Below are 23017 nucleotides of genomic sequence, written 5' to 3' on the forward strand. Positions count from 1 at the left end.
TCATTTAAAAATATCATAAGTGTATTTTCAGATTATCATATAAGCTTCCAAATTATATATTTAAAAATAATTGCATAATAATTCATCCATTGAACCAGCATTATTTGCATTACTAAATATGGCACCTAGAGGACATTTGGTAAATATTTGTTGAATGAATTAGGAGATTGATGGATGAATACATTGCCCTATTATGTGACATTTAGTTAAAGTAAAAATTTTTCAAATGGAACTTTATTATTTTGTTTTTAGAATTACAAACTCTATATTTCTCTTTCTTCCCTGCCTCCAGAAGTGTACATGCATTGGCATGCTAACAACTATTAGTATCTACAATTTACATATGAGAAAACCAAGGTTTCCCAGCATAGCTGGATTCCCCTTCTAGGTTTGTGAGTATTTTGGCAGTTTTAATTTTATCACATCACACTTCTTGAAAAAAAATTAAAAAGGCCATAGAGAAGAATTACCTCCTGGGTTTAGACTTCAGTTAGAGCTATTCTGAAAGCTAGAAATTCAGTTACCAAAGACCTAAAAGAGGAACAGGTAAGAAGGTAACCTTTTTGTCCCGAGGAAGTCAAAGAAAAATTCATTTAGTTGAAATTTTTAAAACTAGGACTCCACTGAGGCCATAAAGAGGTTGGTGCTGGGAAAGCTCGAGAGAACAGGTAAGGACACTATCCAGAACTTGAAGGTGGGCTTTCTTGGGTGTCACAAGTGTTTGACTTGGGTGACTGAGCATTTGCACAACAGAAATTGGTAAAGGAGCTTGCTACGTTTGATTGCTTTTAAGAGAAATGGGAAATTGAAAAAGGTTTAGGAAATGGTGCAAAAGATAAGGGATACCACGTTTCCCAGAAAGAATGAAAAATGAGTTGAAACCCTTTAAATTCTAGCTATAGCTGTACTTTGCTAAGAATTGCATGGGTGAGTACAGGTGATTTTTCCTTTTTATGCACCCCTTCTGCCACATTAACACTAATATCAGTGGTTAGCCAAGCAAGTGTAATAACTACTCTCCTCTGAGGACCTGTGATTGCAGCTTCAATTTCTCTGGCCCACAAACGAGCTGTTGGAAGATTTTCCTTATTTCTCTCCACTTTCCTACCGCATTTTGATTGACAGAACACCATTTTCCCAGTGGAGGAACCTCGGCATAGAGTCACGTCTGTACATCTAGCAATGAAGAAAAGGGGTAGAAATTAAGGTGGGTTTTAAGATTTGGAAGGGAAAAGGAAATTGTCTTTTGAAACTTTTCTTGGCCCTGTCCCGTGTGGTCTCTGGTGGCTGCTGTGCCTCTTTCAGGATTGGGGAGTTACAGAGCTGGTTTACATCGATCCCTCTGCACGACGTGCCTTGCATGTGTATATAAAAATTAAAACTACAAAGCCTTAAGATGAGTGCAAAGATATCCAAAACCGTACCACTCCTCACTGAAATATCAAATATCAAATTCTTTCTAAAAATAAATGTTGGTGCCCCTCCTATGCCAGTACTCTGACAAAAGCATAGGCCATGGTCGTTAAGTTGGCAGCAACAGAAGGTGCCCCGCATTTATAAGTACTGAACACTGTGTACTTCTAGGGCAGGTGGGAATCAAACCTTTTAAAACAAAATTTACCAGGTAGGAGAATATTGCTTCCTTTCCTCAGAAAATCTCAAGGCCAGAGAAATAAAATTCAACTCTCCTATTTACTTACATTCTGGATCCTCAACGAGGAATCAGAGCTTTAAAATTATATCATATTTGGTGCTAAACTTGCTGAGGTGAGGTGTCTCCTAAAACTGGGCGAGGTGAGTGTTGGACAGAAGAGGGAAATGTTCCTAAGGATTTAGGCACCATTTACGTTCAGGGGTTTGGACACCAGGACTAATTTCCGCTGAGACTGGGCTTCCTGACAGCTGAGATGACCTCCGCTAAAACACGGAGGTTTCTAGGGGCTGGGATATAGATCTGAGGTTCGCTGAGACAGGTGCACTATGTTGTCCTCAAACGGAGGAGCTTCTGGAAACATGCCTGATTTTAAATGCTCTATCAAGGGCAACCGGGGGTCGAGGACAGAAGGCCCTCCACAGATTTGGGGTTCGCCAGGGCTAAGATGCCTTCACCCCTCAAAATGTGAGCTCCCAAAGGGTAGAAGCAGAGTTCTGTCCTCAAAGTAAGAGCTTAGCTAGACAGGAGCTGGGTCTTGGACTCCCTCTGCGTGGGGGGAAGGGGCTGCAGGGCCAGAGGCCCTCCCCTCCGGCGGGAGGGGGCCTCTCATGAGGCCCTGCCCCCTTTCTGACAAGCTTGAGGTGTCCGGTGACCAAGATTCTCAGTGCTGGGTGCAGGGTGCGGCCCAGGGCGTGGTCACCGGGGGCTACTTAGAGCAGTCCTTGCGGGGCGACTGCACGGAGGAGGTTAGCTGCGAGGCTGCCGGGCACTCAGCACGAGTTATGGCGTGGATGCTGGACTGCCTTTTCGCATCGGCCTTTGAGCCCCGCCCCCGCCGTGGTGAGTGGGGCCCACCTTGTCGCAGTGCTGGGGTGCTCAGCTGGGGTCTGCCGGGGGGCTGCAGCCCCGGCTGGGTGCCCTAGGGCTTGGCTCCCCCCAACTCCCTTGCCTCCTTTCCCGCTGGCTTTTAGCTAATTATTCTTGGCTCAAGGGACTGCCCCGTCGAGGACCCGCATAAATCAACTAGCTTTGCCGGGAACTCAGAGCAATCGCACTAATGGCTCCGCAGAACGCGGGGCGAGTACGGGGGAGGAGTCGCTGGCTCTATCCTAAGGTGGGGACAGCCAGAGCCTCCTGGCCAGCAAGCCGTCCCGCAACTCAGCGCTCTAAAAGCTCCAGGAGGATCCTCTGTTGCAGGGCATCAAAAACCCAGGGACCCTGACTTGGAGGTGGGGTTTCCTTTTGCCATAACGCCTGTCCCCCTTGTCCCAATCTCAGCTGAAGAATAGCAGCCCTGGCCTCTTGAGTCGTCTAATTTAACCCCTCCATTTAAGAGATAATGATATTGAAACCAGACAAGGGAAAGGCCTGCCCAAGGTCATCCATGTAGTTGGCAGCCAATCTGGGACAGCTTAGACTCTGCTAACTACTCATTGCCCTAAACTGCTCAGTGGTGAAGGCCTGGGGTCTTTATTCTAGGTCTTTCCTTGTGTACTTGAGGTCAGTCAGTTCCCTTACCCCCATGGAATGGAGGGCGTAAATATTTAAACTTCACAGCTTCTGTGTAAATTCGTTTATCCCACTTCACCCTTCTAGAATGTCTTCTATAAAGTAGATTTGGAAAACTTCTTTTCTTTTTTAAAGTTTCTGGAGGCTAATGCAATACTTTGTAGATTCCCTAGGGACCACCCCCTACATGCATCCTCAAATCTACACTGTCCTTCACTTCCCTTTGACAAGCCCCACCCACTTCAGGCTGCCACCTGCCCCCATGGCCACCTGTTTTTCCATAGTCTCCAACTCCAAAATCTATATTGGTGAGAATGCGTCATTGGTCATCAGCCATAGACCAAACCTGGAGTTGTCTCTTCTTTCTTCTGCCCCCTCACAGGCAAGGGAGGGGAGGCACCATGAGGAAGGGCCTCACAAACTTAATTAATCACAGATCTGATTTTAGTTCTTGCCAATCCTAGCCCCCTGCTGACACCCATCCCAGTAGTCTCATTTCCTGCTAAGGAACTGAAGTAGCTTAGCCATTTCAAGTACTCTGAGAGGTCATAATCTCTCTGAACTTTAAAATGATCTGCATCCACTGAAGGGTATTTCTTTTTCTGTGCCTTTAAAGTGTGCAATCCTGGTGAAAAGAAAGAAGGAAAGAAAGAAAGAAAGAAAGAAAGAAAGAAAGAAAGAAAGAAAGAAAGGAAAAGAAAAAAAGGTCTGTGTAGTGGTGTTAGCTTGTTGCCAGAACTAGGAATGCTGAAGCAGGAGGATTGTGAGTTCAAGGTCCACCTAGCCTAAGTAGTAAGTTTGAAGCCAGCCTAGGTTATAGAAAGAAAAGGGAATAAGAAAGAAGAAGGAGGTAGAAAGAGGGGGAGGGAAGGAGGAAATGAAGGAGTCTTAGGCATTTTGAGGTCTTAGGTCTCAAGAACCCTTGAAGGCTGCTGTGTAATTGCAGTGAGAGATCAAGGATATGAAGGCTCCTCCTTATGGGGATTCACAAAAGGAATCCTACACCTATCATAAAACTGCAAGGTCTATCATAATCAAAGAGTAGTCTATGTCCTGCCACTCTGGAATGGAACAACCTCTCTGTTGTGCAGTTCTTATCTCATTCTAATATCCCCAGTTTCTCCATTGGTTGAATGTGGGGCAGGGCCCACCTCTAGCTGCTCCTCTTTGAACATGCTCCAAGTTATAAATGCAATGACCAGACCAAAAGAGCATTTCCAGCTGTGCCCTGTAAATATAGCCCCGAATAATTGACTTACTCTCTTCTGGAAGCCTACACTGCTACTAAATGTACATAGCCATAAATATGTGTATGCACACACATCCCAAACTCAGGCATACTCTACACAAAGCCATAAACAACTATAAATGTACTCTAGATGGATTGCATAATTTCCATAAGACACCATACTCCTCACATCATACACACATGTACCACCTACACATCCATGCGAATTCTACGAAGTTGACAGATTATCCATATTGCAATTATTTTCAGGGAAAGCTACTTAAAATTAAGTAAACACAAGTTCTTTTCACAGTGTCCATTTTCTGTTTAGTCAGTGTTTAAAACAAACAAAAAGTCTGCATTTCCAGCTGGTGAGACCTGTCCACCAAATACTCCTATAACACAGCAGTGCCTACACCAGGTCTATTACCCACACCGTGACATCAAATATATATGTAACGTGCTACCCAAATGCTGGCCCCTTGAACTCAGCCTTACATACATGGTCTCACTCGTGTCCCAAAACATCACTTTTAAATACAAAATAAAGGAAATGGTACAAGTTTTGAGCAGGTAAGAGTATATACTGTATTGCCTTCCCACTGGGAAACACTGTGCAGCATGAAGAGTGACTTTGGGAGTGGAAGAGCTGTTGGTATTTTATGGCATTAGAATTGCCCTTGGCTCCTCTTTCCAAATGCCTTTAAAAATCCTTATACATCTGAGGTGTTAGAGATAGATGGCCACAGACTGAGAAGAATGTGGAAGATAGTCTAAGTAGTTCCTTTGTCAGAGTAATCTTTTGAGTTTTTAATGTCAATGGAAAATTATATGAAGGTATTTGATAAGGATATCGCTAAAGTCTGGGAGACATGGGGTGGGGGTGGGGCAGAAAACCAGCACCATTGATTGACCCACTTGAAATTTCCTTCCCAGTTCACTCTTGGCATAAGATTTGGCTTCAAGCAATGTGACTTCTATACAGCAGCCAAAACTCGGAAGCTGAAGGGACCCTGGTGTCCCTTTCACATACAAATCTAATCTTCTTTTAGAGGCAATACCTAATCGATTTGCTGAGCCCAGACCTGAGTGGGCTACGCAAAATCATTTTCCAGAGTAAGGGCAAAATTGCTAAAAAGACATCTCACTCCCCTGGCCAGGCGGGTCAGATAAATATGAAATTCACTAAGGACACCACATCCCAAAATTCTTTTGTTAATGACTTCTTTCCGCCTCAGGACTTTGCCCCACATATGAGGCTAGCTGGAGCTAAGCTTACCAGGTTCAACCACACTCTAGTTACCACGAGGATGAAATGCAGAATCTGTGGCTTGAAAACTGGCAGAAATAATCCGTTTGCAAATGTACCCTAGGCTCTAGCAGGAGAGCTGACATTCATCAAGCTTAAATATCAAATGACAGAGAGTACATTGAACATCAGGAGAGCAGGACACCAGGTCCCTGAGGGTGATTATGGCAATTGTGAAATCCACATCATTCCTTCGGTTTCACACTTACCTACTAAGACAACCTAAATTACCAACAATAGTGCCGTGCTAAATTAACTTTATGACATATCTACTTGATAGACAGGATACGACCATAAAAATGGGAAAATGGCATGATCATAACCATCACAGGAGAATTTTGGAAAGACCAGAAGAAATTTCATAGCAGGTAAACCAGGAGATTCTAGAAAGGGAGCAAAATAGTACTTCGGGTTTTGTTTTTTAAAATCTGTATACATTTTCCCCTTAAATTATTCTGTAAAATTTAAAGGGCCGTAGAAAGAGTAATCAAAGACCTATGATATGCAATTAATTTATACATTAAACTTAAATTCAATTATACACAGTTCAATCTAAATATTTTTCCTTCATATTTTTGTTTAAATTTAATGACAACATCAAACCCCCTGATCATTATCTTCCTGGTGATTGCGAAATATCCCCTATTGCTGGGTGAGAAAAAGGGCACAGCTGGTTGGAGTCCCTGGCCTGATCCTACAGTGTTGTTACAAGCCTGTTGCTTCATTTCTCTTAAAGTGACATAGCTATATTGTTGGGTTATTAATGACAGTAATAAGCATTATTGTTGTACATTAAATTATATAATTTTTTTATGCTTCAGGTATCAGAAGATACATATTTTCTTTCTTCTCCAAATGTTTACCAACAACAAGGCACTTTGTGCAAACTACCGCTTTTTACCTTCAGAACACGTCTCTAAGGCATTATTCTCTCTAGTTTAAAGAAAAAAGCCAGAAAAGTTATGTAATTTGCTCAATTTTACACAGTGACTGAGGAAATCCGTTTTAGCCTAACTTAAAAATATGAGTGCAAACGGGATCAGAATCACATATGCTCCCAACACTATGCTGAGGTAAAGCAGCTTTTTCCAAAGTGGTCAACCTGATATCATTGGTGATGCCCTTTGCCCAGGTTCCAAATTCTGGACTTTGAACTATCTGGCTGCTTATAGATTCCTTTCTGTGGAAAAAGGTGCATATTTTAGTGGGAAGGTACAGTGCACACACCACCTGTATCCTTAGAGCTGGGGCTGTGAGTCACTAGGAAACGATTTCTGTTTCTTTCTGGCAGTATCATTTATTCTCACATGCATGCTCAGATGTGGTGGATGGGATGTTTGATGAGACTTGGCAGATTCTCAGATACACCTCTTGAGAAAGCACTCAGCTGCTTCAGATGGGCACACAGTACTCAGCAGCCAGTAGGTCCCTGCTTCATAAGGAAATGCATGCAGCTCTATGGGCTTATCCGAAACTGCTGCTCCAACTGTTCTCTTTACGATTTGGCTGATTCTTAAGTATTATCCCTCTCACTTTCCCTCTCAAAGGAGAGGCTCCAGGAACTTCTCACATGCACATAGGACTACTAATATAATAGCTTGCAGAGTAGTACCAAGGGTAAGTGAGGGAGGGGACCATGTAAAGGAGAGGGTGGAATTTAAAAAACACCGAAAGGCTGGCCTCTCATTGTTCTGGCTCCCATGAATATCAGTACTTTTCTCATCTGTCAAAGTTTTGGTCCCTCCCTAGGCCACCCACCTGGACTCCCATCCCTTAACCTTACTTTCTGCTCTAGTGTAACTAACGTTAGCTTGTAGTAACTTGCTTCGGTCTTTAGAGGGAGGCAATAGCATCAAGGAGGAAGGGGTACAGAGATGAGAGTGTTCCTTTAACTGAGAACGAATAATTAACTACTCAACAGAGACTTAATTTTCATTCTGTCATATTTCTCAGAGAGCCATGATCCCCCACATTTTTTTCTGATCCTTGGAGTTTGCTAGAACTTAGGAACTCTTCTTGATTTCTAGGGTAGAGATGAGTAGAAAATACCGCCCCCAGGCAAATCATAAGACAATCTTGTCAAGAAATAGTCTCTTATTTTTTTTTAGCATGATAGCACTTATTTAAGGGCCAGTTGGGAAAGTCTGAACATGTAGCATAAGGTTTCAGACTTTGTGGAGTATTACTTCTCAAACTCAGGTCCCATTAACACTGTCAGGAGAAACTGCAGAGTGAGAATTGGACTAAGGTCTAAAAACATCATCCTAAAAGAAGAAAGCGCTTTTTCAAGTGTATTAGACAAACCAGTAATGAGAAAAATTGTCTACTTAGTCAGTGGGTGCCACACCCTGAACATCCTAGTTACGATGCTACACAAGAAAGGGAAAAATGGAGAAGGGAATTAACTAACCTTTTCTTGAACATTTATTATGAGTGTCAGGTGTTTGGCTGGGCTTTCTATGACTCATCTCCTTTTCTCATCTAAGCAATTCTAAGGCATCCATTTTGCAGGTGGGGAAACTGAGGCTTGAAGAAGTGAAGTAACCTTCCCCAAGCTCACATACCAAGTGTGACCAAGCTAGAATACAACTTCAAAGCTGTTTTACCTCAATGCCTGTGATTTTTCTCAGCTCTCACAAAAAAAAAAAAAAAAAGACAAAAGGTCTGCTGTCAATGACTTATTTTTACGGAGAAATGAATATTTCTTTCCTTAGTACAGTTAACATTTTATTGTCTTGACCCTGTAGATCTTTATATTTTAGGATAAACAGTAGTCTAGAGACATTAAGGCATTTTTGTCCTTACGATACTTCATATAGTCCTCATTCTGTATGGACACACTTCCCATACTTCAAGTACAAAGTTATGATAGCAGTTTAAAAATATAAGTAAATAAGTGTAGTGTGTGTGTGTGTGTGTGAGAGAGAGAGAGAGAGAGAGAGAGAGAGAGAGAGAGAGAGAGAGAATCTTCTAGAAAGGGAAGGATGGAAGGATGCAGCTGGCTGACAGTGAGGAAGCAGAAATGAGGCTGGGTGTCTTCAGAAGGGGAGGATTGGGGTGTCAGAGTGACCCATGCAGGGCTGAGTGCTTGAGACCAGATGCTAAGACATACTGAAGTTTTTCTGAGCTCCTTGTGCAGATTTAAGTGTAGTGACATAAAAGGTTTCAGGTGTTTTCTGTCCAGTGAATCTCAGACCGTTCATCCCTAGTCTTTTTCGACTCCTAAAGAAGCCGTTCGTGTACCTAATACTTTAAGCAATGCTTTCTCTGCCCCACCCCACCCAGGATGAGGTTCTGACCCAGGCCCAGCTGGGGGGCAGCTTTATGGATGTTCCTACTGCTTTTCATCCATACACTAGGCTCATTTGTGCCAGTTGAAAGGGCACAATAATAACAGTGGCAATTTAAATCGTGCTTCTCACTTTCCCCCCAGGAAAAGTGGCAAAGTGACTCACCACCACTGAATTGTCCCTCTCTCTCCACTCCCTGACCCCTTTGCAGCAGCTCAGGATGGTTCCCTGGGGGCTCAGTTGGGAGCCAGAGCTTCCAGCCATCCTTTGGCTCTGACTAGGCTGACACCACGCCCCCCATAAATGTGTTCTCCCAAATGCAATGTATTGTTTTAATTAGAATTTCTCAGATAAAGTCACTTGGAAGGCATTATAGCAGCATGAGCCTTGTTAGGCAAGCACGGTGCTCCCCCCAAGCATGAATAACACAAAATAGGGTCCATTCAGTAATTCTTTCGAGTGGGGGGTTCTACTTGTTTTTTTATATGTAGTTTGATATGGCGAGGACTGTTTTGCTTGAAATTCATTGCAGAGCAGCTTCTGTTGGGGGTGCTACAGAAGCAGGTCTCGAGGAGCTATGAAACAGTCCCAATATTCCTTCCTTCCCCCTCACTTCTATTCTTCCCAGTTTTCAATTCCACAATGCTATGACCAGAACAAAAAAAAAAAAAAAAAAAAAAAAAAAAAAAAAAAAAAAAAAAAAAAAAAAGAAAGAAAAAAGAAAAAGCTCATTCTTGGTTTTCTTTCAGCACTAGCCTAAGGAGAGCTCCCGGAACTGGAGGTGGTGAGGTGCAGTTAGATGGAGAAGGCTTCAGCCGTCTGAGAGCCAAAGTAATTATGCTGAGTACTCTTGGTCCTGTCAGTAAACTCAGAAGAAGGAAGCCCTGGGAAACGATACTGTTTGATAAAGACTTCACTGTCTAACAGGAAATCAGAGAACTTTTATTGAAGCTGCCTGCTCCAGGAGAATGATTTTAGGGAGCATGGCAGACCCGAGTTCACATACTAGCTCTGCCTCCTAGGACCTGCATGTCACTGGGGACATGACTTAACTCTGAGTCTGATTTGTGAAGTATAAGACGGTGGTAATCATACCTCTGTCTTCCTCACAGCCTCATTGTGAGGACTGAAGGAGATAATGCATACAATGGGACTTAGCACTACGCCCGGTAAGGAAGTGCTTAATACATGAAAACAGTATTAGGCTAATTATTATCCTTCTTCCTGTATACCAGGTGTTCTCTGGAGCAGCCCTTACATTTGAAAGGAGGGGCTAATAGCTACAGTTACCGTATGCTCATGCCCTAAGAAGTCTAATTGTGATCATTCAGAGGAGGGAGCCCTCAGCTAGGAGGGAGGGGTAGGAAAAAACAAAAGCAGAGAAAGTTTTGTGATTCTTTCGTTAAGTCTTAAAAAAAAATTAAGTAGGAGTTTGTCATTAGGCCCAGGGGGAAAGGGCTTCCAGGCAACATCATCTGCCCACACAAAGTCATAGAGGTGTGAAACAGCCAGGCCTTGAACAAATACTTGTGCTCAGCTGGAGCCACACTGGGACCTCCTGGTGGGGTGGTGTGACATGGGTCAGTGATCGACAATTTTTCCAGATTACTCCCACTAGCCCCTGCACCGCGCATTAGGCACCCTACCTGGCCAAATCTCCTGCGAAGCCTTCCTCTTCGTTCTCTAAGCAGCAGGTAAGTTCACACCCTGCCTCATCCGGACCTGGCAGGCATGGCGTTGGAAGAGCAGACCTCCACCGAGGAGATCAAGCCCACGGGCGCCCCTGCTGGGGTCGCTAGCCCATACCTCCTTCCTTGTCCCAATCTTGGTGCAATGTACACACACAGACACACACAGGCACACACACACAACACACACACACACACACAGGCAGAGAGAGAGAGAGAGAGAGAGAGAGAGACAGAGACAGAGAGAGAGACAGAGAGAGACAGAGACAGAGAGAGACAGAGAGAGACAGAGAAACACTATGCAAAAGATCGTCTGGGTTCTTTTACTCTTGTGATTTTTACACACTGCATCCACACACTCCATTGATCCCCCTCCAAGACAATTCAATTCAATTCTCTGTGCAAGCATATAAATTGGACACATAGGTCCAAACCACACACTTAAACATACAATTAAAATGCACATAAAACCCTCACATGCATAGACCTTTGCACACAAACACTTTAGTACTCTTATAGAGGTGCCTTGTTCACAAATGCACACCCTACACATGACAATAAACACTACCTGTAAAACCTCATTGACACACATCTAAGTGTAAGCATACACAAAATATACATATGCACATAAGCTTCAGCAGGCACACACACTGTTAACTTACATACATTCACCACAGCAGATCCACAGACCCGGCAGAATTACACATCGAACATACTTACATCCAGACCGCACCCTCCTAGTCACTCTATAGTCAGGCAGAATCATACATCTTACAAGCATGCACACACCAACAGCAGAAACACATGCCTTCTCATGTCACAGAGCAAAGATACCCCACCAAACACTTGGGTTAAATCATGCACCTCACCCCCCATGGAACACATACGGCCACACACAAACACATACACAGACGTGCCTTACCCGCGCGCGCACACACGCGTACATGCATACATACATACACATACAGCCCGCCCCCTCCTTCTCTCAGGGCGGAAGAGAAGGGGGCGAGGAGTGGAGGCGGGGAAGAAAGGAGGGAGGATGGGCGTGCAAGGCGGAGCGGGCACAGAGGCTCTTTTCCCTTTGACCTGAGGGTGTTGCCCCTCTGTCCCGGGCCAAAAACAGTGAGTTGGGTCCAGGTATGGTCCAGTCGGAACCCAGGAAAACAGGAAAGTCCGGGGATTTCGCCTGCAGGCGCGAGCACTCAGCGAGGACCCTGACTCAGATTGTGGTCGACCCTGCTCGAGGCTCCTCCTCCCAGTACCCTCCCCCTGTCCCATCTGTTTGACCTCTGCCCCTCCCCCCAGGGTGTGCTGCTTCTTCCTTTACGCCTGAGTGGATCTCTGAGGAGTGTGGTGGGGCTTTATTGGTTTCAAAAAGTAAAGAGTTGAGATTTGCATAGAAGCTGTTTGCGGAAACCCCTAGCTTATAGCTCGAAGACTTCTCTTAATGGAGAGCTCATTATTTTTGCATAGCAACAGATTTACTACATAAAAGGCAGCGGCAATTAGAAATCACTGACTCGGTGCTGGACACACAGTAGGTCGCTGCTCCCCCCTTTACGTCAGCAAATAAATCTAACAGGACTCTGCAGCCTAGACGAACCTGTGTCTGTTCTCACGCAGCCAGAGGGCTCTTTTTTCCCCCTAAGCACTCTGCCCTGGGCTTCAGGCACACAGCAACCTTGGACCCAGAACCACCGGCGGCAGGGGGCGGCAGAGTGGCTGAAGGTGATTTACATTTCTTACCCCTTAACTCCGCAGGAAACTCCAACGTTTCTCCAGACATTATTTAGGCACCAGTCTTTTGCTTGTGTTCTTTTTCTGTGGAGATGGACCACAGGAGAGGGAAATTGGGGAAGAAAAGGTCTTTCCTCCTCACTACTTAAGACAAGCCGCATAAAGTTCTGTGCAAAGCCTGTGGATTTCCAAGCGGTCAGTGGTTCGAATTTCCACGGTGCCACTTTGTAGATGACTTCCTTGGCAAGTCACAAGGTAGTTGGGAAGTTGACGTCTAAAAGACATCCCATTCCTTCTGGGAGCCTTATTTAAAAATATAAGGATGTGTGGGCTTGGGGTCAGGAATCTGGGCAGTTTTGAAGGATGTGGGCCACTAACTGATGCTCCTAAGTCAGGAAGTCAGAGGGAGGCAAGGGGTTCAACTAACTTTCAATTTCTCAAGCAATGCTCTGTGTTGAAGGGAAACACCTGCATGGATGTCTTCATGATATTAGTTCCTAACCTAAGAAATTCCTGGTTACAGCTTCAGTTCTTGAGGTTGTGGTAGGGTCCACATCTACCCAGCACAGGAACTTCCTAACTCTGATATATTTTCTCCTTTACAAAGTTGTATAGTGATCGACATCAATTTGTAGGGAACATTCACTGGGTGCTAGAGATGTCTCTTGTTACTTTATATTCTGCCAGTGCCTAACAATCAGTGCTAGCCACACAGCCCAAATGTAATGCAGAAGAGAGCAGTCCCCTGGCAACACAGAGTTGGAGGTTCAAAAAATAGTATTAAGAACACAGAAAGAGGAACTTGAACACTGGCACTACAGCTACTGTGGGGATAGAGGGTAGTGGCTATGGGTAAGGGGCTATTTGATTCCTCCTCAAGTCCTCAATCTCTAAGTCCGATTGAATGGGTGTTTTTTGTTTGTTTGTTTTAATTTTATTGTTTTTTTTTTTTTTGCTTTTCAATGCAGCTGAGGCTTCTGCAATTAATTAAGGAGAAAGCCTCTTTCCTGGAGGGCAGAGGCCTTAGCCAGCCAAAGGGTGAGTCACCATTTAGGAGTTGGGCAGCAGAGGTGGTGCTGAAGTGGCAATGAATCAGTCCAAGATACCACAGAGAGATTACCTGAATGTAATTAATTGCTGAGCCTAAGTGATAGAGTGACTACACTCATATAGACAGAGTCAACTCCTAATTGGCCTCCCTACTTCTGCCTCCACCAAGTCCCCAAGGGTAGTCCTGGAGTTCTTCTCAGAGCAGAAAGTAGAACGGAAAGCAGCCCCCCCCCCCATCCCAGGGTCAGGAGTGTGTGTGGAAGAGCCCGGTTCACATCTGATTCTACTGTTCGTTTGGTGATCCTGGGCGAGTTCTTTGTCCGCTGGTGGCTCCAGTACTGAGGTAAGTGCCCAGCAGTTGCAACTGTCACCTGCTCACTTCCCTACAAAGTACTGTGAGGGCAAACCTTTATTCTCCTATTTTTCAGTTGAGAAAACTGAGGCCAAGTAACATTCACTGCTGGACCTACTTAATATCGCAAAGCATTTTGGTGTATTTATGTTACCATGGCAATCATTGCAATTTAAGCCAGCAATTTGCCAGTCCTCTCTGCCTGAATTGGCTTCCTATGAATTCAGGTTCAAATCATGCCTCCCTGCTGTCTTTCAACACTAATATGTAGCTGGGTACATAAGTGGATTTTTTTCCCCATTTCTGATAACATACCCTTCACACCAAATGTTAGCTTTTTTCCATTCTCCCAGCCTAAACTTCCACCTTAAAAGGCAAATACCATAACTGGGGATGTAACTTTAGTGATGTGAAGGTCTAGCTTGACCAAAGTTCAGTCCCCCGTACCACCCACAGCAAGCACAATAGAAAGATGTGGCCCAGTATCAGCACCTTATCACAAGGAAGAGGGGCAATTGTCTGCAGGATGCTGCAGTGAAGAAGAGGAACAAAGCGGCCAGGGACAGAAGGAGGGGCTGCAGAAAACTGTAGAGAGGGAGACAGGGAGAGAGAGAATGAGAATGAGGATGGGATGCCAGGGACAATTGGACGAGCCTCAAGTGCTCCCTCCCCCCTTTTCTCCATCTCCTGGTCCGATGCTCTAGAACTTATAAAGGGGAAGCTCTCAGCCCATTTCCAACAAGAGAGGAAGGCAGCCTCTCCTTCAATGGAAAGCAATCTCAACCTGAATGTTGCAATTATACTTCTGAGTGGGGTAAGATTTGTTTAATTTCAGGGGGGAACTCAAGGTCATCCTGATGGTAGTGATGGTGGTACTTGTACCCCAAACAGCACACACATGCAACCAATGACAGAAAAGAGCGCTCTCTCTCTCTCTCTCTCTCTCTCTCTCTCTCTCTCTCTCTCTCTCTCTCTCTCTGTGTGTGTGTGTGTGTGTGTGTGTTCACGTGCGTGTGTGTTTCCATTGATTTACTGTATCCCCTCTCATCCCCCTCCTTTCTGCCCCATTCCTGAAGAGAAATTTGCCACTAAGCTTCTGGATCTCTCTTCTAAGCTGCATTCTTTAGAGTCACATGCCTTACTTAGCCTTTTGGGAAGTAAGGGCAAATCTTCCTGGACCTTCTCTGTAACCATATCTGACCAGAACAAACAGCTGCTCTCTAACATTTTCTTTTTCCTTTCTCATCCTTCTCTCCTTGGTCTGGGTTCTGTTTCTCCCTTCTTCTTTCTTTCTTGCCTTATGCATAGTCTTTAACAGTCTGGACTATCACTTTCTCCAACTTATTTTAACCCTTTAACAACCATATTCTCTTGTTCTCCATTAACTTTACCCAAGAGAGAAAGAAAGTCAGTTGCCAGGGGAAGCCATTGTGCATTGGAAGTGCCTCTCATTTGAGAGCTTGCATCATGGCACCATATTGCTTTTGGTGCATCACAGTAGAATATTGGATGCACCTTATTCTTTGTCAATAATAAGTAGTTATCTGATGTAATGCTGATTTGTAGATATGATTGGTGGGCTTCAGATTACAAGAGGGTAGTTTTGGAAGATGTTTTAGATACATGGTCATGTGGCTTTCCCAAGTGTCTAGACATGTAAAAACACCAAAGAAAGGATGAAGATGATGGTAATTGGGTGGGGGAAGTAGAGTGGGGCAAGTTGTTGAGATCATTGCCATCCAGGTGGGTGGATAGCTTTTGGAAGCATGGTGCTATTTGCTCCTCTAGTTCACTGAACTTTGAACAAAATGACCTTTTTAGAGCAGAGACCTTGGACAAAAGTGGGAATCATGGAGCTGAAAAATTGAGGCCAGGCGTGGAGAGTGGTGGTCTTTGGGCAGCCCTTACATGCAAAGGATGTTTCATGATCATAAGAACCAGGTCAGAAGGGAATAAATGTGTTATATCGAGGAGGATACTGAACATAGAACTAAGACATGTGGACCCCCACCTTGGCCCTGGAACTAATAAGCTCAGTGTTTGGGGGTATATTTCTGAACCTTCTGAATCCCGCTTTTGCCTTTCCCTCATCTCTAATAGGAGTCTGTAGAGCGTGGCCAGGAGAAGGAGGGAGGGCATTTGTAATGCTCAAGAAAAGGGCACTCTTAGGGCTGAATCTTAAAGATGAAATTGTTTTGAATAAGAGGAGAGATTATGGGGTACGTAGAAAAACAGTGGGAGTAGCCCAGGGAATTCAGCAAACAGGTATGCCTGAGGCACGGAGCTGGCTGCTGTGTAGAAAATTGCTATGAATCAGCCCCTACCCCACCGCGGAAAGCTGTACACAGGGTGGGGGAATCTGAGTGGCAGAGGCGAGCGCTCACAGCGCTTGCAGCTCCTCTCAGGACTAGCAGCGGCGCACTGCCAGGCTGACTAGCAGGTCTCCACGCCTCTTATTCCTTGGCCGGACCAGGAGAGTCGCTAAGAGGTAGAGCAGGGGCTGGACATCAGGGGCCCGAGTGGGACCCTCTGTGGGGTGGCGAGTGAGGGGGGTGAGGGTCCTCACACTGGAGGGTCCGACGTGTGGGAGGGAAAGGGGAGCAGAGTGTTAAACTTGTTACCAAGGTTTTCGAGTAAGGGCACCAAGGGAGAATTCATAGGAAAGACAGAATTTTTTTTTCAGTTCTCATTGGGGGCCCGGGCAGCAGAGAGTAGTTTTTGGGCGCCGCGGGGGGTCTTGGTTTAACTTTGCAGATTAAGCGCTCCCAGGAGCTACGTGGGGGCGGGACAAGCGCTGCGAAGCCCAACTCAGTCTGAAGGCCTTGGTCTCTTGCGCAGTGACTCTTACCAGCTGAGAGTAACCCCTTGATTCAAGGGTATAGAGTTTGTGCTAAAACCCCCCGGGGTCAAGAGCCTGCACCTGGGTCCCAGCTTAAGACAAGGAAGGAAACCAACTTGGTACCTTCACTTCCCACATTCTGGCACTCTTGGATCCGCTGAGGACTGGAGGGGGGGGGCTCTCTTTTGAGTATCAGCACTGTGACCCTTTGTCCTGCAGTTCATTAATTCCCTCCTTAGAATAATCAAGGACTCTGCAGTGACAGTGCTCCGTCTCTCTATAAAACTGTTTAAAGAAACAATATAATGATAAATTATTATGCCTGCTGTGTTTTGGGTTTGGAGGTGCCCACTGACTTGCCCAAGGCCATTCAGCTGCGTAGTCACTAAGCAGGCCTCCTGACTCTTAGGCTAAGGTCTTCTTGAAGAGAGGAATCAGTCTACTTTTGAGAGAATGCATAGTTTGATATTGGTATTTTAGAGATATAGTTATTTGAAGGTAGTTGTAAAATGTCATTCCTATTCATGAAAACTACATGGAAAAGTATCTCCCACAGACCCAATTCCCTATGACAGTCCCCCAGACTCAAACAGGATTTCGAAGAAGAAAGCTGGCAGAAAATTGTATGCTTGTTGAGGATGATATAATCAAAGGGAAGATAAGTGGGGGGGCACAGAGATGAAGTCTAGGCTGCAAGGATTTCTTTACTCTGCAGGTTTTGTTGGCATGATCTCTGCCCAGGTGGTCTGGAAAATGACTCTATCAGTTTTTTCTTTCTCATGTCCACGGTGTAGAAGCCACAGATATGGTCTCGAGAGGCAAATGGTTGATGATGCGCCATTTAATTCATTCTCATTTCTCTCTATTACAGTCCACGCAGTGGAGACAAGTGCTTGTGAAAATCTGTGGAAGACTGTGTGGATGTGAGTGTGTAGATGGTGGTTTGTAAGTGGAAAAGAGAGGGAGGAGGAAGAGAGAGCTGGAATGGATGTCTGGGAAGGATGCCCTCAGTGTGTACTGAAAGTCTGCATTTGAAGAAGGGTCTGTCTGGTATGCGTAGGCCTGGAGATATCGTCCATTCTTAATAGTCTTTATGGGAACAAAGGAGAGAAAATGCGTTTAAACTAGTAAAGGGAAACAGAGAAGGATGATAAGCCCTCTCTCTCAGTCCTGTGACATTTATATGTGACCTTCAACTAGGCTATAAGATTCCAAGGGCCGGAGCTGAGGTGCAACCCCCCCCCCCTTTCTAGCAGCCCTGGCTTTTGCACGGTGCTGATCCAGCCAGCCATAGTGGGTACTCAATTCCATCTATGGTCCAGTTAGTTTCCCCTATGTTTCCCAAGCTAACCTCATCTCCCCATATACTGCATCTCTCATCAAGGAAGACCCAGTGGAGACATAGCTCTCCTTTCCCCTCTGAAAGCCAGCTTCCTGCTGGCAATAGATGAGTATTCACTTTCACTCTTTTTTTTTTTTTGGTTCTTTTTTTCGGAGCTGGGGACCGAACCCAGGGCCTTGCGCTTCCTAGGTAAGCACTCTACCACTGAGCTAAATCCCCAGCCCCTCACTTTCACTCTTTAAAGGTGGGTCAGGGGCATTCTTCATCAGGGAGAGGTTTCCCATTCATACTCAGATAAACATACTTCAGCCCAGCAGCCTTGCACAGTTGACTTAAAGGGTTTTTCATTTTGAGAGGGGTCCTTACTCTGGGCCAATTATATCCTTTGGATGATTCTTTCATCATACCCTATCTTTGGGTGTGCACCCCGAACACATATTATGGATACTATGTTTGTCATAGTATAAGGGCATAGACTTGAGAGTCACAAGAGTGAGGTACTTTACTAAGTCATACCCTTGGTGCTTGAACATGTAAGGCTTCAATTTGAATCCAGGTTTCCAGTGTGAAACACACACACACACACACACACACACACACACACACACACACTCACGAGAGAGAGAGAGAGAGAGAGATACAGAGACAGAGACAGAGGCAGAGACAGACATAGACACAGAGATGTAGTGAGGGAGAAATAGAGACAGAGAGACACAGAGAACCTTTATTTCCACTTCTCAGATGCTTTTGTATAACTTGAGCTAAGCCACAAGTTCTCAAGAGCTCTAGTTTGTTGTTGTCTGTAAAGAGGAAATAATCCCAACCCACCTCCTTTCCAGGGGTTGTTGTAAGAAAGTGGCATGATTCATTTGTTCATGAATCATGGATAGCTGTTTTAATTGTAAGAGCTCTATGTTCTCACAAGCCCTTAGAGTTTATAATCCTATGATTCACCCAACGAGCACTTATTGAACACCTACTGTGTGCCAGGGCCTAGGCATAAAGGACATATAAGAAATTATTTGAGACAATGAGAAGCACAAGGCAAATTAAGCATTAATTATGTTTTACCACCCATTGATAGAACATCTTATTTTTTCTCTCCTTTGCCACCATTTAACTAAAAGATGGAAAAGACGACAAAGCTTGGGCTGGCAGCACTGTTATGTACCCTGATACCTACTGCAGAGAACAGCTAGAAAATCTGCATCGCGTATTTGATGTTGTATTGCCTTGTTTACGCTCTCCTTTGGGATGTTTATAGCATAAAGATTGCCTTTCACCACGTTGAACTGGAGTCTTTTCTTTAGTCCATAAAATTTAAAAGGGGCACACTACAATCTATGGAATGACAATTGTACAAAGATGCTGTTATTTCTGGTGGCTGCCTGCCTTCTGTATGATTTCCTCTTGATTTAGGGAATTAGACTTTATTTTGTATGCATTCTTCTGAGTCCATTATCTAGCAATGCAAAAATCTTGCAGCTATTGAGAGAATTAGGAGATGGGGTACTAGAAAATGTCCCGACACTGAGAAATGGGTTCATACCCAGTCTCTTATTAAGTTGCTGTGTTACCTTGAAAAAAAAAAACAACTCCTGTTTCTCTCTGAGCCTCAGTCTCCTGAAATGCAGACGAGGTTTTGGACAAGGTAATAGTTAAGGTTAACTCTGATCCTCATAGTACAATACTCTTGGAAGAGAATTTTAGGCACAGGGCTTTCCTTGAGATGTCTTAACAGCGTTACTTCCAGTTTATGAGCCTCTGTCGTGGCATGATGGGCTGACTGCAGGGGCTGAAGAACGCAGTCCCCAGATTTAATTATCTTGGGGCATCGCCACTGCACAGGCTAAAATGAGTCATTTTGTTCACTGCATCTGCCGCCTTTGCTGAAATGGAGGTTATGGGATAACAACTTAAAGGCTAACTCATTAATGCTGGGGATGAATGAGGTAATGTGTCAGCAGACCAAATTGGTGCCCATATGTGTTCAGCTAGAGCCCTGTATCTTTTCCCCAGGTTGTGATGTATTAATGGGTACGTCTTTGAGCACTGTCACTGCCTGTACACATTTGAATGATGTATATGTGATACCTTCTGGACACCCAGCCCCTCGCACTATCAATTTCTCAAACACCAAGGAGCTCTCAGTGGCTTGGAGTAAAATTCTAATGATGCCACAAGGTGCCTAATTAATAGAGATCCCAACCACAGTGTCAGCATGGTCCCTGTGTTTTGTTCCATCCATGTTTACTGGTGAGGGTGAGACCAATTCCAGCTACTTGATGAGAGCAATGGAGTAAATAGGTCTCCACATTGTGAAGGCTGTGGATTCATGGTTAGCTCAGAATGTTTCTGTCCTCTCCATGTTCAAGTGGTTGACCTTTCTAAAGTTAATTTGTTTCCCCATCTGTGCCATGCATTTCAGGAGGACATGGAGAATAGGCTTGATGCCACCCAAGAGTGCTCACCCCCCTTGCACTGCTCAATATTGCCCTTTGTTCAGACTCTCCTGCTTGCTCTTTACTCATTTCTGAACTGCTTTGCTGATCTAAATGATCTTATATGTTCTTTTGCTGGAAACATGGAAAAACTAGATGGTTTGAAAGAGAAATACATTTATGGATATATCTGCATTTTACTAATCTGAATAACAGCATTTGAAATATTTAATTATGCAGTTAGTTTTTCTGACTCTTATAAGATGATTAAAAATGCTTGAAATTGAAGAGTGAAGAAGACAGAGCTTTTCCTAATAGATCCCCAGATATCTTCAGCTGTGCTAATTTAATTCAAACCTAGTAGAAATTGAACAGAGCAGATTAATCAATGCATCGATAACAATTCCTATTTTATGTAATCACTTTTGCAGCCTGATAACTTCAGATGGATTTGGGCCCTCTGAAAAGAATCTTTGATATTACATCTTTTTTTTTTTTAAAAAAGCAGTGTTATTTATTACACACACAGTAGTCATTTCCTATGCAACTGTGGACATGGAAGCTATGTCAGTTCCACATTTTATAGAGTGGGCCACCAAGACTCAGAATCAACTGGGTTCTCTTATGCTTATATAGCTAAGAACTAAAGCTTTGCTTTGGTTCTAACTCCTTTGGCCACTGAATGTGTTTGTATAAAGAAATTACTTTTGCAAATACCTTGAATTCTAGACCAAAATTGAGCTGGTTTGCTTTCACCTTCCTTCTTGGGTATCCTTTTGAGCTCAGAGTCATTTCAAGCTAGTACTATAGCATGCAGAAGGGGGGAGGGGATGTCACTGAAGCAAGAGAGGTCTCTTGGCATTTTATTCCCTGTGGTGAGCCTTCTTTTGTATCTAGCTTGAAAAGTCAGGCCTGAGGACAAATAGATTGGTTAAATCTAAAGAACTTGTTTTATGCCTGCCTCTTACTGTTGGATCCTGTTTATTTCCTTGTACTCCTGATTTGCTGTTCCTTGGGCATTCCAGCCTTCCTAGCTCTGCTGTAGTCTTGGGGCCTACTGGTGATCCGAGAGCATTGAAGGTATGCAAGATGGAGTCAATTTTGTTGGCAGTACTGCAGCCTGACTGTTGTTAAGTTCATCCCTGTATGTTCAAGCAGGGAGGCAATGACAAACGGTTTATTGTAAGGCCTTTGATTTCCCTCGGAATTGTAAGCATCTAGGCTGACTCATCTCTCAAAAGCTCCTCTCCCTCTCCCCCTCCCTCCCTCTCTCTCTCTCTCTCTCTCTCTCTCTCTCTCTCTCTCTCTCTCTCTCTATCCCTCTCCCTTTGGGGCTGATGATGATTTGAGGTTTCACTGTTTGTTCTTACCTTTTTTTTTTTTTTGAGGAGGGGAGGGATTTATTTCCATCCTGTATTTTTGGGGAGAGAAGCAGCTCTGCTCTCTGGGTGAACAGCTCTGGTAAGCTACAAGAAGAAATAGCTGAAACTCCAAGACAGGTACAAAGATGTTTGGATTGGGATAAGAGGAGGGGGACTGTGATGTTAGAAATTTTAAGCCAAAGCTAGACTGTGTATCAAAATGAGACCCTCATTGATGGATTTTAGATTTGCTTTTGTCAGTGGGGTTTGTCAGAAGTTTAGTATGAAACTGCACTTAAATGCATATATGCCTTTGGTTAAAATGGTTACTTTGTTGTTATTTGCTGGTCCAGCTTTGGTGTTCACTTTGGGTTTCCGATATGTGCTTTGCAGTTGAAGGAATTTTAAAATCTATGGGCTTTCATCTCGGCTTCATCTAAAAGCCACAGGAAAAGCCCTCATTCTTTCTCATGCTGTAACTGTTAGCCAGCAAGCATTTCTTGTATCTATGACTTGCCATTAAGGTATGTGAGGAAAAGAGGATTTTGTTGATAAAACTCAAGAAGTATATATATTTTTAAATAGCATTGCTCATTTGTTTAGATTATATGATAAACCTTTTTCCTACCTTTTATCTGTCACAGCCATATTACTGATCTTTGAATTTTAAGCCCCTCGAAGAATAATGTATAGAACATATCTGTAAACCTTCATGAGAGTAAATCTTAGAAAAAATGGTATAGGATTGCTTCTTTTTGTCAAAAGCCTTAGTTCTCTATGTCTCAAATTACTTTTTCTGCCATAAACATATCCTCACAAGCCATAAACCTGGAATCTAGCCTAAACTTTTTCTTTCCATTAAAATTAATTTAGCACTAAGCCTTGTTATTTCCATGTGGGATCTCTGATATATGTCATCAGCCCTTTGCCCCTTAGCTGATTTACCTGCTTCAGGCTTTCTACGCAAAGCAGGGTTTTCATGGCTCTATGTGCTTTTTAATAAAGGTACAGCTATGACTCTATCACTCCCTGCCTAAACCCCTATAGTAGTCCCCTATTGCCTGAGAAAAAGTCTATCTCTTTAACATGGTGTTATGGGGCCTTTCATGATTTATCTTCCCCCAACATCTGTGTATTGCTTTAAGTAAATAACAATCTTTCTTCCATTGTTTCCTTTGTACAAGGTGTTATCTCTCTGTCTCTGTCTCTGTGCCCCC

The 23017-nt window shown here is 44.0% G+C and overlaps 1 protein-coding gene across 5 annotated transcripts in view; it reads left to right on the forward strand.

Moving 5' to 3' along the window:
• The first annotated feature begins 2391 nt into the window (after window positions 1-2391).
• The window catches only part of Arhgap36 (Rho GTPase activating protein 36), a 28872-nt gene continuing 8246 nt past the window's right edge, over window positions 2392-23017 (forward strand). For 2 of the 5 annotated variants that reach the window (NM_001432934.1, NM_001432935.1), the window contains exon 1: window positions 2392-2494. In NM_001432934.1, the coding sequence (NP_001419863.1) occupies window positions 2437-2494 (58 nt within the window). In that variant the 5' untranslated portion in view covers window positions 2392-2436. 5 annotated transcript variants of the gene reach the window in all.

Source organism: Rattus norvegicus, chromosome X, assembly GCF_021556685.1.
Source record: "Rattus norvegicus strain SHRSP/BbbUtx chromosome X, alternate assembly SHRSP_T2T, whole genome shotgun sequence".
NCBI classification, from domain to species: domain Eukaryota; kingdom Metazoa; phylum Chordata; class Mammalia; order Rodentia; family Muridae; genus Rattus; species Rattus norvegicus.